This window comes from Esox lucius, chromosome 10, assembly GCF_011004845.1.
Source record: "Esox lucius isolate fEsoLuc1 chromosome 10, fEsoLuc1.pri, whole genome shotgun sequence".
In the NCBI taxonomy this organism is placed as follows: domain Eukaryota; kingdom Metazoa; phylum Chordata; class Actinopteri; order Esociformes; family Esocidae; genus Esox; species Esox lucius.
The window spans coordinates 20399177-20415913 of NC_047578.1; the positions used below are offsets into that span (position 1 = coordinate 20399177).

The 16737-nt window shown below is 39.6% G+C and overlaps 2 protein-coding genes across 2 annotated transcripts in view; both read right to left on the minus strand.

The window, feature by feature from the left end:
• LOC114828690 (BOLA class I histocompatibility antigen, alpha chain BL3-7-like) overlaps positions 1 to 16737 on the minus strand; it is a 593411-nt gene that overhangs the window by 513189 nt on the left and 63485 nt on the right. The gene's annotated exons all lie outside the window — the stretch shown is intronic.
• Positions 815 to 13799, minus strand: LOC117594960 (BOLA class I histocompatibility antigen, alpha chain BL3-7-like). Its single transcript, XM_034294690.1, has 7 exons — positions 13727 to 13799; positions 7540 to 7803; positions 5826 to 6104; positions 4721 to 4999; positions 4439 to 4543; positions 2295 to 2312; positions 815 to 1986 (listed from the first exon to the last, which is right to left on the minus strand). Exons 1-7 carry the CDS (start codon positions 13782 to 13784, stop codon positions 1937 to 1939), a joined length of 1053 nt encoding a protein of 350 aa, XP_034150581.1. The 5' UTR covers positions 13785 to 13799; the 3' UTR covers positions 815 to 1936.

The window sequence follows — 16737 nt, forward strand, 5'->3', positions numbered from 1 at the left end:
GGTTTGGAATATTGTTTTTGCTATTGTGGGATGTTGTGTGTTAACATTTGTAAATACTACAAAAACAATCCATAATTTTGTTGGGAGGTATAGCTTGTCTGTTAAGAAAATGTAAGCATTGTGGAAATGTGTTCACTGACTGCATATTGTGTGAAAACGACATTAAATGTGTGAATGGTATGGCCACAAAAGACCGATGCTGTGCTAATTGTGTTTAGAGTTTTGAAAATGTGACTACTGTTTGGACAAACGCTTGTTAGCGACTGAAAAAAACTGTAATACTGTAAATGGAAACAGTCTTAGCCTTTTGGATACAACACATGGGTGAATCCATGCTGGAAAAAGCTCAAAGTACTCTTTTACCCTTGCTGTCTATTAATGAATAAATAATAAATAAATGACAACTAGCAATGCTCTAGTCCAGAAGATACTGAACATGATTTAACATAATCTCGGTATTGTATTATAATATCTAGGGCAACTGAGACAACAAATTTTTTCCATTTTTAAAGAAGCATAAATCAAACATAAATCAACTGCAAGTAACTTCTCTTCTTTTATACATTTAAACCCCAATGGAAAAATTTGCAGTTACTGTAGAACGCAGTACTGTAGAAGGCCCAATATCACATTTTATTAAAATAGTAAGAATATTATTACAGAATGCCTTAATGTTCTTTCCAATATATCTTAGGGCTTTATTTAAATGATATCACTGACTGACAAGTTGTCAGCTAGATACCCTACCCAGGATACTTTAGCTTTAGCTACAGAGTGGGAATAACTTGTTAACGTCACTGATTGCCAAACAAAATTCACAAACGTTAAGTTTTTTTTATTGAAAAATGGCCCCAAGTCAGCCTTTAAATTTCAATCATGCTATAATACAGAAATTCGAAAAAAGAGAGAGTTTTAATCCAGAATGAAACCCAAGTTGATAGTTGACTTTTTGCACACACAAAAAATGTATTGGGGTGTGTATTTGATAGTTTCAATGACACTGATAAGGGAGAAGTGAAGATTAAGCCTACTCCAGGACAAAAAAATAACTCAACCCAATTAATTTGGATGAACACAAGCAAATAAAATGCTTCTTCACTTATATCCCCATCACCAACTATTTCATCAGAATTCAATTAACAATGTATCATTAAATTAAACCTATTATAAAATCAAATAAGCTAAAAAAGCTACTTTCTGAAAAGAAAACACATTTAATGGCACATCTGGCAAGCTAATCATCTCCCTTTCATCTATGTATGACGGTTGATACTTTATGATAAAGTAGATCTCACATTTACAAGCCTTTCACAGAATAAATGTGGAGCCTCCATAAGTACAAACAACTGCACTAAAACGCTTGTTTACTTACTGTCCATCACCAACTATTTCTACAGACATGCGCAATCCATATTAAATCAAACTTCCCATAAAATAAAGGGAAAAATAAATGAAGTGACAGAAAAGAAAAACTATGTATAAATGGAAAATGTGGATAGATTGGCCGAATATGGTTCTGGTTTCATCCTGTCCATTTTCACATTTTTTTAGGTGTTCCATTTGCAGACTGATTAATCTATTACACAGTACTACTTATATACATATTTGAATTTAACAAAATAACAGCACATTTTTAAAAAGCCAAACCATAGATTAAAGGTCAGCAAAAGTGTTAATAAAATCAAAGAATATCTTAACAGCGGATTTGTACATAAGATCTGTGATTACTGTATGTGTGCATGAATGTATACATGTATGTGCTATGTTCTTGGATTCAGAAAAATATGTCTGTTGTTTCCATTTCATCCCTGTCCTCTTCAGCTTTCTCCTAAACCACACCAAAAGACAGAGGTTACACACCAAAAACCGAACAGACAGGAGAAGTGGGTGCCAATGTGAAGTGACTCAACTATTAAGAAAAATACATTTTGAGGTCTCAAATCTTCTGGGCAGCTCTCTCAGAGTTGTCAAAGTCAGTGTCTGAAGCTGAAACAAAAATGAAATCACAAAATTAGAATAAACACTGATTCAAAGATAATCATGAGTTCAGGTTAATTATTGGGACTATATGCAGCCATTTTTATTAACAAAGTAGCTCAATCATAATTGTTAGTGGTGTAGTTGGTGTAGATAATTTGTCATTAGAGGACGGAAGAAAAATAGATAAAACATTTTAAAGTACAACTACAAGTCACTCTGGATACGAGTGTCTGCAAACATTTCCAATGTAATACAAGGTTTTCCTTTAGTACTGGTGACCATTTCTGGATAGCAAAAATCACAGAGGCACTTACTGTTGGTTTGAGCAAAACCTGAAAAACAGAAAAGAACAGGATGTTATTATTAACTCTGAAAACTTGGTATGGTAAAATGCTAAAATAAAACAATATGTTTAGGAGTACGATGAATGGCATCAAATAAAACAATCCTACCATCACTAACTATACCATTATTGCTTGTAAACCAGAGCCCGTATTCACAAAACATTTGATCTTACCACTAGGAGGACCCCTCAACAGCACTAAAAGTTCCCAGCTATGAGATTCCTCTGAAAACCTATTAATAAAGCTGCTAAGACCAACTTTTACTAAGGAATGGGGAGAAGTCTTAAGATAAGATGGGTTGACCACGTTGCTATGGATGATGTCATGTTCCACAAACAAGCTTACTAATTTTGAAGGGGAGGGGTCTCTGTCAGTCAATTCATCATAGCAATATTGTAGAAGGATGTATCATGTTGCCATATTGAAATAATGATATTCAAATAAAAATAATCTGTGTAATTTTGTGTCCCATCTATAGCACCAACTACACCGGGTGGGCGAGCTTTGGCCATGAAGTTGGCTTTGTTTCTTTGAAGTTGTCACATGATATGGGGTCTGGAGAGGGCATTTATTGTTTGATGTAATATTCTACTGACAGCTGACTGAGATATACAGTGAGGAGAACAAGTATTTCATACAATGCCGATTTTGCAGGTTTTCCCACTTACAAATCACATTGTATGATTTTTAAGTAATTCATTTGCATTTTATTTTATGACATAAGTATTTGATACATCAGAGAAGCAGAACTTAATATTTGGTACAGAGACCTTTGTTTGCAATTACAGAGATCATACGTTTCCTGTAGTTCTTGACCAGGTTTGCACACACTGCAGCATGGATTTTGGCCCACTCCTCCATACAGACCTTTTCCAGAGCCTTCAGGTTTCGGGGCTGTCGCTGGGCAATACGGACTTTCAGCTCCCTCCAAAGATTTTCTATTGGGTTCAGGTCTGGAGACTGGCTAGGCCACTCCAGGACCTTGAGATGCTTCTTACGGAGCCACTCCTTAGTTGCCCTGGCTGTGTGTTTTGGGTCGTTGTCATGCTGGAAGACCCAGCCACGACCCATCTTCAATGCTCTTACTGAGGGAAGGAGGTTGTTGGCCAAGATCTCGCAATACATGGCCCCATCCATCCTCCCCTCAATATGGTGCAGTCGTCCTGTCTCTTTTGCAGAAAAGCATCCATAAAGAATGATGTTTCCACCTCCATGCTTCACGGTTGGGATGGTGTTCTTGGGGTTGTACTCATCCTTCTTCTTCTTCCTCGGAACACGGCGAGTGGAGTTTAGACCAAAAACCTCTATTTTTGTCTCATTGGACCACATGACCTTCTCCCATTCCTCCTGGCCTGGACATGCACTGGATTGAGCAGGGGGACCTTGCGTGCGCTGCAGGATTTTAATCCATGACGGCGTAGTGTGTTACTAATGGTTTTCTTTGAGACTGTGGTCCCAGCTCTCTTCAAGTCATTGACCAGGTCTGGCCGTGTAGTTCTGGGCTGATCCCTCACCTTCCTCACTATCATTGATGCCCCACGAGGTGAGATCTTGCATGGAGCCCCAGACCGAGGGAGATTAACCGTCATCTTGAACTTCTTCCATTTTCTAATGCTTGCCTATTGTCCTGTAGCCCATCCCAGCCTTGTACAGGTCTACAATTATATCCCTGATGTCCTTACACAGCCATTGTGGAGAGGTTGGAGTCTGTTTGATTGAGTGTGTGGACACGTGTCTTTTATACAGGTACCGAGTTCAAACAGGTGCAGTTAATACAGGTAATGAGTGGAGAACAGGAGGGCTTCTTAAAGAAAAACTAACAGGTCTGTGAGAGCCGGAATTCTTACTGGTTGGTAAAAAAAAATCATACAATGTGATTTCCTGGATTTTTTTGTTTTAGATTCCGTCTCTCACAGTTGTGTACCTATGATAAAAATGACAGACCTCTACATGCTTTGTAAGCAGGAAAACCTGCTTACACCCTGCTTACGTACAGTGTTCTCCCCACTGTACGTAGTTCTTGACAAGTACTACTACTAACCAAAGACTCACTGCTCATAATATCTAGGATGATAGTGTAGACTACATCAAAACAGAAAGAGTTTGTCACTCACCTTTCTTGCTCTTCTTCTTCCAGATGACGACCCCAATAACAACAGCAATGATGACCAGGAAGCCAGCTACCACCACTCCAATGATGGGGCCAATGGAGGTTGTGTCTGTAATCACAACAGAGCATTCAGCCTATACTGTTTAATTCCTGTCAATTTACATATGCGCAGGTAAATGTGAACATTTGGTAGGTAATGTTACCGAAAAGATTCTTGTCACTTTGAAACTTGGAATAACAGGTACATTCAGATTGATGGGTACAGTGTACATTAATTCTCTCTCACCCTCAGTCAGATCCTTGATGAAGTCCTCATTGATACCTGCAACCTGAACCACACACTGGTACTTGTTGTTCTTCCTCTCCTCAGGCTTCACATTCAGACGGACACTCGTCTGGAACGTTCCATCATCATTAGGGAGAATCTCTCCCATCTCCACATCTTCATGATGTTCTTGTCCATCTTTCTTCCAGGTCACCATGACTCTACTGGGGTAGAAACCTGTAGCATGGCAGGTCACTGGAGAGGAGGGGGTCTTCTGGAGCAGAGACACGGATGGAGGGACTGGAGAGAAGGAGAGGGGGGTAGAGAAAGAGATATGAGGAGCGAGGAGAGGGAAATGACAGGCAAAATGGGTAAGAATAAAAACATGGGAGCAGAGCAGTAGAAATTATGTTGTTATACTTAAAGGGCAATGTGTAGAATCCTGCCTCGAAACATTAACACGACTTGTCCACTTCTATTCTTCCCTTACCAAATGACACCAGTATAGTACTAGTCCAGGATGGTTTAGGGTGGGAAGGATAGTACTTCAAGGGCTGGTTTCACAGACACAGATTAGGCCTAGGACTAAAAAACAAGCTCAATGGAGTTTTCTATTTAACTTTTTGACACTGCCTTGCAAAGTCTGATAAAGAGGTTTCAGTTGTTACATGTACATGTCTACCTCTTCTATTTGCACTTCTGGTTAGGTACTAACTGCATTTCGCTGTACTGGACTAGTACTTGTTCAAAGAAAATAAAGATGAATCTAATCTTTTAGTCTTAGACTAGGCTTACGTGTCTAAAGCAAGTATGAGGAGATTACATGTCAATGTAAACTGATAGACAGACTGGCAAAACATTTTAAATGGGGATTGTCAGTCACGGATTGATTTTGTAGAAAAATATTATTTGAAGCATTTACTAAAAACGTTAACTGCAGATGTCAACAAGTCATTTTTGCTTGTTTTGATGCTAGTATTACAGTAAAAATCTTACATATTGCCCCTTTAAATAAATAACAATACTATAGGCCAATTCCATGAACAGAATAATTGATTACATGTTACAATATAATATTGAGATTCACTCTGTGGTGTAAATTCACAGTCTCTCAATGTCTCTGTACCTGTCCTCATCAGACTGCTTTTCCCATAGTCCACATACTTCTTCACCCAAACAATACACCCATTGGTGACATATTGTTTTAGGATCTCATTTTCAGTTCTCTCATACTCCCACTTGGTCTTGGTGATGACTGCCTGTTGTTTTGAAGCGATCCATATCAATGTCTTCTGGTCCAATGAGATGAAGTCTTCTCCATCATATCCATACTGGTCAAACACCCCACTGACTCCAGTCTCATCATCCCACTCACAGCCATACTGCCACTGGAATACATGTACACCTGAGAGAGAGGGAAACCATCAACACTGCATTGCTACACTGTTCTCCAAATTCAAATGGACAGTGAAGTATCTACAGTGAGGGAAAATATTATTTGATCCCCTGCTGATTTTGTACATTTGCCCACTGACAAAGATGGTATGGTAGGTTTGGTAGGTTTATTTGAACAGTGATTGCAGACCTACACAAGGCTGGGATGGGCTACAAGACCATCGCTAAGCAGCTTGGTGAGAAGGTGACAACAGTTGGTGCGATTATTCGCAAATGGAAGAAACACAAAAGAACTGTCCATCTCCTTCGGTCTGGGGCTCCATGCAAGATCTCACCTTGTGGAGTGGCAATGATCATGAGAACGGTGAGAAATCAGCCCAGAACTACACGGGAGGATCTTGTCAATGATCTCAAGGCAGCTGGGACCATAGTCATCAAGAAAACAATTGGTAACACACTACGCCGTGAAATCCTGCAGTGCCCGCAAGGTCCCCCTGCTCAAGAAAGCACATGTACAGGCCTGTTTGAAGTTTGCCAATGAACATCTGAATGATTCAGAGGAGAACTAGGTGAAAGTATTCTGGTCAGATGAGAGCAAAATCAATCTATTTGGCATCAACTCAACTCACCGTGTTTCGAGGAGGAGGAATGCTGCCTATGACCCAAAGAACACCATCCCCACCGTCAAACATGGAGGTGGAAACATTATGCTTTGGGGGTGTTTTTCTGCTAAGGGGACAGGACAACTTCACTGCATCAAAGGGACGATGGACCAGGCCATGTACCTTCAAATCTTGGGTGAGAACCTCCTTCCCTCAGTCAGGGCATTGAAAATGGTTTGTGGATGGGTATTTCAGCCTGACAATGACCCAAAACACACAGCCAAGGCAACAAATGAGCGGCTCAAGAAGAAGCACATTAAGGTCCTGGAGTGGCCTAGCCAGTCTCCAGACCTTAATCACATAGAAAATCTGTGGAAGGAGCTGAAGGTTCGAGTTGCTAAACGACAGCCTCGAAACCTTAAGGACTTGGAGAAGATCTGCAAAGAAGAGTGGGACAAAATCCCTCCTGAGATGTGTGCAAACCTGGTGGCCAATTACAAGCAACGTCTGACCTCTGTGATTCCCAACAAGGGTTTTGCCACAAAGTACTAAGTCATGTTTTGCAGAGGGGTCGTATACTTATTTCACTCATTAAAATGTAAATCAAATTATAAAAAAATGTAAATGCATTTTTCTGTATTTTTTTGTTGTTATTCTGTCTCTCACTGTTCAAATAAACATACCATTAAAATTACAGAATGATCATTTCTTTGTCAGTGGGCAAATGTACAAAATCAGCAGGGGATCAAATACACTGTATTGGCTTCTAGATTGTATTTAAACGACAATACATCAGTGCGTGATAAAGAGCTATGAGGTGCTTGACTGTCAGTGTACACATACCTGTAGACATGGATTGGTTGAAGCGATCCTTTAATACTTGAATGTTGTTTTTAAAGACCTGATGTCGATTAATACCAAGATGAGTCTCGCTTTTCCAGTATTTTGGTCCTTCTCTCTTCATCCACTCAACCTTTGGGACTGCAGTCTGGGTGTTGCTGTCAAAATACATGAACTGGACATCGTCTACCATACCCACCACAGTGAACTCTGGGAAGTTAATATCACCTGACACTCCTGTGTAGAAGTACTTCAGTGAATGGGTCACTGTGGACAACAACAGAGAAGAATAGATAATTCATTACATTTACTTTTTATTTGTGCATCAGATATGTTGAACCAAGAAATAAGTGATGTTTAATCAGAGCATTAACTTGTAACATTTTAGCATACAGAGATGGATTCAGTTGTCTCATGTGAGATTGGTGTCATTACATACTGGAGGTCAAGAAAGAAAGGCCTTACATTTTTGTTTTGTTGGGTTTAGTAAATGCATGCATTTTGTTTCTTTTGCTGCAGAAATTCAATTCAAAAAATGAATGACCATCTTAGAGTAGCTTTATAGAATGTACAGTTTATGAGAAAAAAAAAGACAGACAGAATTGCTGCAGTAAAGACTTTATTTGTAAAAGGACATTGCTGCAAGATATACAAACAGAAAAAGCACTGGAATAATAATAACAAAAACAAAGTAATCTTCTAATCTGCCCGGTCTTCTGCATTTGGCCACATGTTCTCATCCTCTACCTTGCCCCACTCCTCTCCCTTGTCCTTGCCCCACTCCTCTCCCTTGTCCTTGTCCTTGTCCCACTCCTCTCCCTTGTCCTTGTCCCACTCCTCTCCCTTGTCCTTGTCCCACTCCTCTCCCTTGTCCTGGTACACGTCTTCCTCTCCGTCGTGCAGGCATTTTTTTCTTTCTTTCTTTCTTTCTTTGTGTTGCTCCATATTGTTCCTTTTCCACACAATATCAGCCCAAAGAGTACTCTTTTAGAACATATGATCATGCGATTGAAAGAACCTCAACACCTGAGTGTGCTTCCTAGATGGGAATCAGCTGTGATTTATATATTTGCATAACTTCAATAAGCTGTTTCTCATTAGCAATGGAATAAGATACAGGGAATATATTTGTGTTTCAATTCACAATATACACAGCTGTTTACATTGACTTTAGCCTGTAAGGTTAGGTTTAGAACATGGTGTTATCTGTTCTGACATACAGTGTGAAAGCATTTGTAAATTTGACTGTAAAATTACATTGTTTTGGTCTTGGTTGAGCTTGTGTGTAAAAGATTTTAAATTTGTGTTAACTGTATGCATTTTGTGTCAAAGCAACAAGATATGTGTTAAATGTATAGCCTACAAAGATGGATGTTGTGCTAGCCGTGTTAAGAGTTTAGGAAACTTGTTAAATGTATTGAAAAAACTGTCATAGCAACTGTAAAAAACTGTAAATAAAGCATGTTCTACCCTGGAAGCCATACTATCCTTCCTTCATTACTGATCTCCCTTAACTTTGCAATTTACTTAATGCTGTATTCCTTTTGAAAGATTTTCCATTTGACAAAACGTTCATACCTCACATTCACAGACTTTCTTACACACACACACACAAAAGTGCTCCTAACTGGCCTGCCACACCCCCGTGGTCCACACCAAATGAGCAGCTCTCTGTCAGTCACCTGATTGTAATGACGAGTTTACATCGTAGAGCCTGACAACTGACGGATAACGTTTACAGATGGAGAACAAAAAGAGAAAAGGAGAAGTGGAAAAGGCAGGTTACAAAAGAAAGGCATTTTTACAAGATGTGACCAAATTTTATGTAATTTATCATTTAATTATGTTTTGGCCTGTCAAAGTTAACACGTAAATTCATGCAAATAATTTTAAATACTTAATCTAATCCAGGTAATTTTTTGTTGCCACTAACACATTTTAAATGTTCAAGAGCCATCCATAGTAAGTGCTGAACTTAGTGGGAGCTGTCAGGATTGCTGTATTCACCTGCACTTATTGTTTACCAGTAACTTTACTGGCAGTTCACTTGTCCTAAGGCTCAAGTTTATGAATCCTGAATGCCTAACAGCGTGTTTGTGGGCTACACATACATTAGTTCACTGGATGCGTGGAAGTTGGAATATCTTTCCTTGCGCCCCGCAACTCAATCTTCCTCCAGAAATACATTGAACAAAAAGGCCAGCTGGGACTCCCTTAAGTCTGATCCTCTTCACTATACGGTCCTAAGACAGTGTGGTGTGAATCCACCAGTTAACTCCTAGCTTGTAGATGGGTAAATTGTCTCTATTTATTGTTTAATAATCATCATCAGTTGCGTTCCCACCGAAGCATATTCTAATAGTGGAATTAACAAATAACTTCCTTGCTCTGTATAAATTACAGATCTCCCCTGATTAATGTTTGTAAATGAAGATTCCTAGCAACCTTGACTACTTTATGCCATTGCATATTCAAGTAGCCTATTCTATTGGGAATAATTTACAGTTTTTTTGGATTGCTTACACACTAAAATTAAAAGTAGTACACTATTAGCAAAACCTTACACTCAAGAAGCAAAACATCAGCCCATATTTGCACAACTATAAGCACAATGTCAACTTCACACTTGTTGCAAAACTCTACACACAGTGATTTGCAAAACACTAAACACACTTAACATACATTACACACAAAAATCTCTCATGAAGTCACTTCCTTGCAATACCAAAGTACTGACTGTCAAATGACCACACCGTCTAACCAATTGGTTAAACACAGTCATCAGGTGTGCAAACACTTGTTTGCTTAATTGAAGACACACCAATCAGGTGTATAAGCACTATAAAAAGCAGCAGGTGAGTCATCAGTCTTCAAGCACAATGGAAAGAGTGAGAGAAAGAGTAAGACGAGGACGACGACGACGACGACGACGAGGAGGAGGAGGAGGAGGAGGAGGAGAACGAGGAGAACGAGGAGGAGGACAAGGACAAGGAGGAGGAGGAGGAGGAGGAGGAGGAAAGGGAGGAAGAGGAATCAACAGAGGAAGAGATGGAGGCCATGCTGGAGGTAGAGGTAGAGGAAGAGGAAGACAAGAAGGTGCTCAAAGAGGACAGAATCTGACAAATGAGATCCGCGCAACACTGGTTGACCACGTTGTCCACCACGGCCCGACGCTGAGGGAGGCTGGACTGCGAGTACAGACAAATCTAAGCCGATACACAGTGGCAAGTGTGATAAGAACATTTCGACTGGAAAATAGGTATTGTATGAATATCATCATATCAAAAACATCTGCACGGTTCCAGTAACTGCTTACAGTACTCTGTTTTATCAGCACTTCTGTTACCTTTTCCTGTGAAATTACTGTACTATTGTATACTGTTTTTTTTTTTTCTACATAGGATTGAGGGGCAGGAACGACAAGGGGGAAGGCTTCCTATGTTCACAGAACAGCAAGAGAGGGAGAGAGTAAACATGGTTTTGGCCAACAATGCTATAACACTCAATCAGCTCCGAACTAACATTGTCAATAACCACGTCAGTTTCAACGATATCCATCAGGTCTCAACATCAACACTGGCACGCATCCTAAATAAAAAACGTATTCAAATGAAGCAAATTTATCGAGTGCCTTTCGAGCGCAATTCCGAAAGGGTGAAACGACTGCGGCATGATTATGCAGAGGTATGTATTCACTTTAGTAGTGTGATCTTGCATACTGTCTCATAATCTTTTACTGTACTGTAATATGTATACTACATCTACACTGAACTACACAATTTTGCCTGACACTGATCTTCAGAGAGTTTTACGAATGAATGGAGAGGAGATCCAGCATGAGTTCATTTACATAGATGAGGCTGGGTTCAACCTGACGAGAACACGAAGGAGGGGAAGAAACATCATTGGCCACAGGGCTATAGTCAACATCCCAGGGCAACGTGGGGGTAATATAACACTCCGTGCAGCCATTACACAGAATGGGGTCCTCCACCGCCATGCCCATATGGGCCCTTACAACACAGCACTCATACTTACATTCTTGGACCAATTGAACAACATAACAGCAGAAAATCAAATCAATATATGCAATACATTGTTGTCTGGGACAATGTGTCTTTCCACCGCTCTGCTCTGGTTCAGAACTGGTTTCAGCAACATCCACATTTCACCATCCTATATCTTCCACCATACTCTCCATTCCTCAACCCTATAGAAGAGTTCTTCTCGGCATGGCGGTGGAAGGTATATGATCTCCGTCTCCAGGCTGAGGTACCCCTCATCCAAGTCATGGAGGAGGCCTGTGACCAGATGGAGGTAGCAGCAATGCAAGGATGGATTCGTCATTCAAGACGTTTCTTTCCAAGGTGTCTTGCTAATGACAACATTGCCTGCGATGTTGATGAAATTCTCTGTCCAGATTCAGCTAGGCGAAGAGACAATGTCTAGTTTTTTTTGTTTTCGTTTTTTTTTACAGTAAACTTACAGTACAATATGTAAAGTGACATTTTGTTACAGTATTATGAATCTCCATGTCAACATTTTGGGCGTGTTGAGAAATAAATTAGTTTCTTCAGTCTGCAACATTGGTCTTGTGTAGTGTTTGGTGAATTTACATTATATTTGTACTTTGTTGATGGTAGCCTACTCTAATCATAGGGAAGTAGAAGTGCTAAAAGTGTTTTAGATTTATCACAGCAGAGTGTAACTCGTGCAAACAGAGTATAGTAATGTGAAACATGTGTGTTTCATATGGTAACAAAGTGTGGTTTTTAAACAGAAGTGTATAGTTTTTACAAGAGTGTTTAATTATGCAAAGGATCTGTAGTGTTTTGCTAACTAGGTGTGTGGTTGTGCTTATTGTGTGTAGTGTTTTGAAAACACGGCCCTGTTTTGAAAATCGTGCTTAAGCAATCCAAAAAAACTGTAATAGACACAAGTATTTAGTTCTGGCTAACCATCTATCAGGAAATGAAATGTTTACAGGCCCCCACATGAACCCCATTGCAGCTCTCCAGATAAGAAAGGCTAATGTTTTATACAGTAGTCTAACATTGCAGTTGTTGTATGTTGTACCTTAATCAAGAGAACAATATAAGATGGTAGAATTATGGGATCATAGACCAGCAACCTTTTATTTAGATTTAAGTTATGGTTAAAGGCTGTAACAACTTGCATTCATTTAATTCCTAGTAAAGAACTGTCCATAGTTCAGAGTAAAACACAACATGTCTTTAACATAGTGCATTTTAAAGCAGAAAAGTGTGTATTAAGAGCACTTTGAATACATTATAAAATGTAGATTAATGGTGTTAATCTACAGAAGACAATGAGATTAATCAGGATTTATTATTTTAATCGTCTGACCTTTGTGTGTTCTTGTTATTTGAGATTTTCTATTAAAAAACGCTCCTGTGTAATCTATATTTTTATTTGCAGAATAATATAGTTGTTAAGAGCCCCAAGAAGCGTGTATTTTTCAGTAGTCCATTATGCCCCCGTACACCCCCTCCCTAAATGTGTTGGTGCACCATGCGACTTCCCGGCTGAAAATAAGTACCACCACTCCCGCACTGACTTCACATTCATATTGGAAATTAAGCGGAACATAACTAGATTAAAATGACTGTACACATTCATAAGCCATACTTATCCCAATGATATTGTTTATACTTTAAAGTGCTTCCATTCAACCCATTATCTGATGAGTTAGGATTCCATAGTCGAGGTAAATTAATGAATAACAATAGAATTAGACATTGTAATATTTAAAAAATATATCTCTATGTGAAGATCATAGACGATTTGCTATATGCTACTTCAGTCAACATGCGTTGTAAAACTTGGTGCAATGTGATGCATGTAGTTTATTTTCCTAAGTAAATGCTGGGTGGCGCCAGTTTCTCACAGACGTGTTAAACCAATGTTCCACGGCCTATCGGAAAGTTAGCGAAAATGATATGAAATCAGTAAATGTTAAAATCTAATTGTACCTATTAATTATCCCGTTTAACATGTTCAAATCTTATAAACATAATGATAATAATCGGAGGTTTTCGATTTAGAGATTCCGTCATTTAAATTCCCTCAGGTACGGAGGCAAAATAGCCTAGTCTTAATATGCAATGAAGTAAACCAACGTAGTAAACCGACAGAAAATACATTTCTATAAAATGACATTAATACTGACCAGCATATACTGTATGAAGATTTCCTATTCCCAGAATCAGCAGGATTAACGACTTCATCTTAAAGTTTGTCAATTAACATATTTTCATTGTAGATGTTTGTCGAGCTGTCAGGCACACACGAACTGGAATTCGTAATGAGCTTCGAAGCGCATTTTTAAGCCAATGAGAATTTAGCTACCGTTAAGCGTCAGTAAAATCTGTCTGGAACCAAACGTAAGAGGTTGAGTAAATGAAAGTGAAGGGACTTGTATGCTTTCAACAGCACACCTACTAAAAATCACCGAGGTAAAGTTGGTTTTATATTCAGAGATTCAACAGAGATTCAACAGAAATTTGAAGTAAACATTTAAACGTTAAAAATTTGTTGCGTTCTTTACTGATAACTCTGACTGATTTATCAAAATATTCTATATTAGGTTGGACAACTTTAACAAGCCTTTAATTGATCAAACAATAAAATCTAGATTTTACACACATTCTCTAACATTGAAAAACGCTATTATATCGCTATAACTTTTTCAAAACGTATCACAGGAACTTCAAGTTTCAAATCTTCAAGTTCCAAATATTCTCCAGTAGGGTTGACAACTTTTACAACCATTTAATTTAAAGGAAATAGTACACTTAGATTTTAAACACAAGTCCCTCCAGAGGGTGGTGAAGTCTGCGGTGCACGTCATCGGCTGCCATATACCCTCCAAGCAAGGCATCTACCATACATGATGCCTTAGGAAAGCACGGAAAATCAAAGACGACAGCTTCCAAGGCTATGGTCTATTCACACCGCTACTGCCGTCTGGTTGACACTACTGGAGCATCGGGGCATGCACTTCCAGACAAATAGTTTTTTTCCCCTCAGGCCATAAGGCTCCTCAACCAGCAACAAAGATCTTTGATCATACGGATCACACATGAACATTCCAAATGCTCTGATGTCTCTCCATGTGCATTCAATGTACATTAGAATATTCTTTTGTATGTACCATTCGTAGGAATATTACACTCATTATATTTATAATATTCAATACTTCTACCCATATTGTTCATATTTCCCATCCTACTCTCTTTAAAATGTTTATGTATATTATTGCTATATTTTTGCTTTATATTTTCCTTAGTTCTTACTACATAGATGTGTGCCATGTCTATGTAGTAGATCTGCCAACAAAACTCTTTGTTTCTTGGGTCCTAAAACAAGCATTTCTGTTTTACTTGAGTTCAAAAGCAAGAAGTTCTGTGTCATCCACTTCCTGATATCTGAAACGCATGCTTCCAAAGTAGCAAATTTTGTGGCATCCCCTTGTTTCATCGAAATATACAACCAGCATAACAGAGAAAATTGACATTGTGATTCCGAATGACATCACCCAGAGGTAGCAAATATAGTGAGTACTTTTTTTTGTGAGTTTGGTACACATCCAGAGGAAAGGGATCAATTTATTATGTTCAACAAGTAATGTCACAAGAATGTCACTGTTCACTGTCACTGTTTGATAAATTAACTCTGAACTTGATATTACACCCACACACACACATTATGTAAATGTTTAATGAGTGCAAGACTCGAGATGTGCCTTTCTTTTTTTTCTGTGAATACTCACGCATTGTCTCGGTCAGCAATTTTCAGCCACGCTAACTAAAGTTATTTTGCTACTGATACTGTATTTATTTTTCTTGAATATATACTCATATTCTGCATGTGCATTTATTAATATATCTAATTCCACTGGGGAGAAGTACAGGGTCTGAAACCTTTTTTTCCTGTTGCCATGATGAATCACGTTATCTGTGTTCCACTGATGAGGGCTTTTTATCTCCTTGTGCATGTGCTTAACTCAGGGTTAACTTAACTCAGAGTTGACTGAGCAAACTGTTACCACCTGTTCTGAAACCGTTAACACTGAGTTTGACAGCTCAGAGTCAGTCAACCCAAAGTTGTGGTTTCAACTCAGAGTATGTTAACCCTAGTTTCTGAAATACCCCAATTGAGTTTACAGTCACAGTTCACAAATAGACTATGTTTGCATAGTATAAACATAACAAGATATAGTATAAACAAACATCTAACACAAAACTAAGTAAATACATTAGGAGTACAGGGGGATAAAATAGAAAGGACACAGGAGTCTAACGAATAAAGGAAAGCACGCGATCAGAATTTTGGGGGGTATGTCCAGACCCCCCCAAAACTAGGCTTCGCCCCCATCCATGATTTTCTAGTGACGTCATACAGGTACAAGCCATGTGATTTTGCTTGCTTTGCCTCACTGAGAATTGTGTTAATTGGTTGTCATTGCCTGCTGACATCAGTACATCCAAATCCGAGGCCATGGTCCTCAAGTCGGAAAAGGGTGGCTTGCCCACTTCAGGTTGGAGGAGAGTGCCTGCCTCAAGTGGAGGAGTTTAAGTATCTAAGGGTCTTGTTCACGAGTGAGGGAAGGATGGAACGGGAGATTGACAGACGGATCGGTACAGCTTCTGCAGTAATGCGGTCGATGTATCTGTCTGTCGTGGTGATGAAAGAGCTGAGCCGCAAGGCGAAGCTCTCGATTTACCGGTCAATCTACGTTCCTACTCTCACCTATGGTCATGAGCTTTGGGTCATGACCGAAAGGACAAGATCCCGGATACAGGCGGCCGAAATGAGCTTTCTCTGCAGGGTGGCTAGGCGATCCCTTAGAGATAGGGTGAGAAGCTCGGTCACCCGGGAGGAGCTCAGAGTAGAGCCACTGCTCCTCCACATCGAGAGGGGTCAGCTAAGGTGGCTTGGGCATCTTTTTCGGATGCCTCCGGAACGCCTTCCTGGGAAGGTGTTCCAGTCTCGTCCCACCGGGAGGAGACCCCGGGGAAGACCTAGGACACGTTGGAGGGACTATGTCTCCCGGCTGGCCTGGGAACGCCTTGGTGTCCCCCCGGAAGAGCTGGAGGAAGTGTCTGGGGAGAGGGAAGGATCTGGGCATCTCTGCTTAGACTGCTGCCCCTGCAACCCGGCCCCGGATAAGCGGAAGAT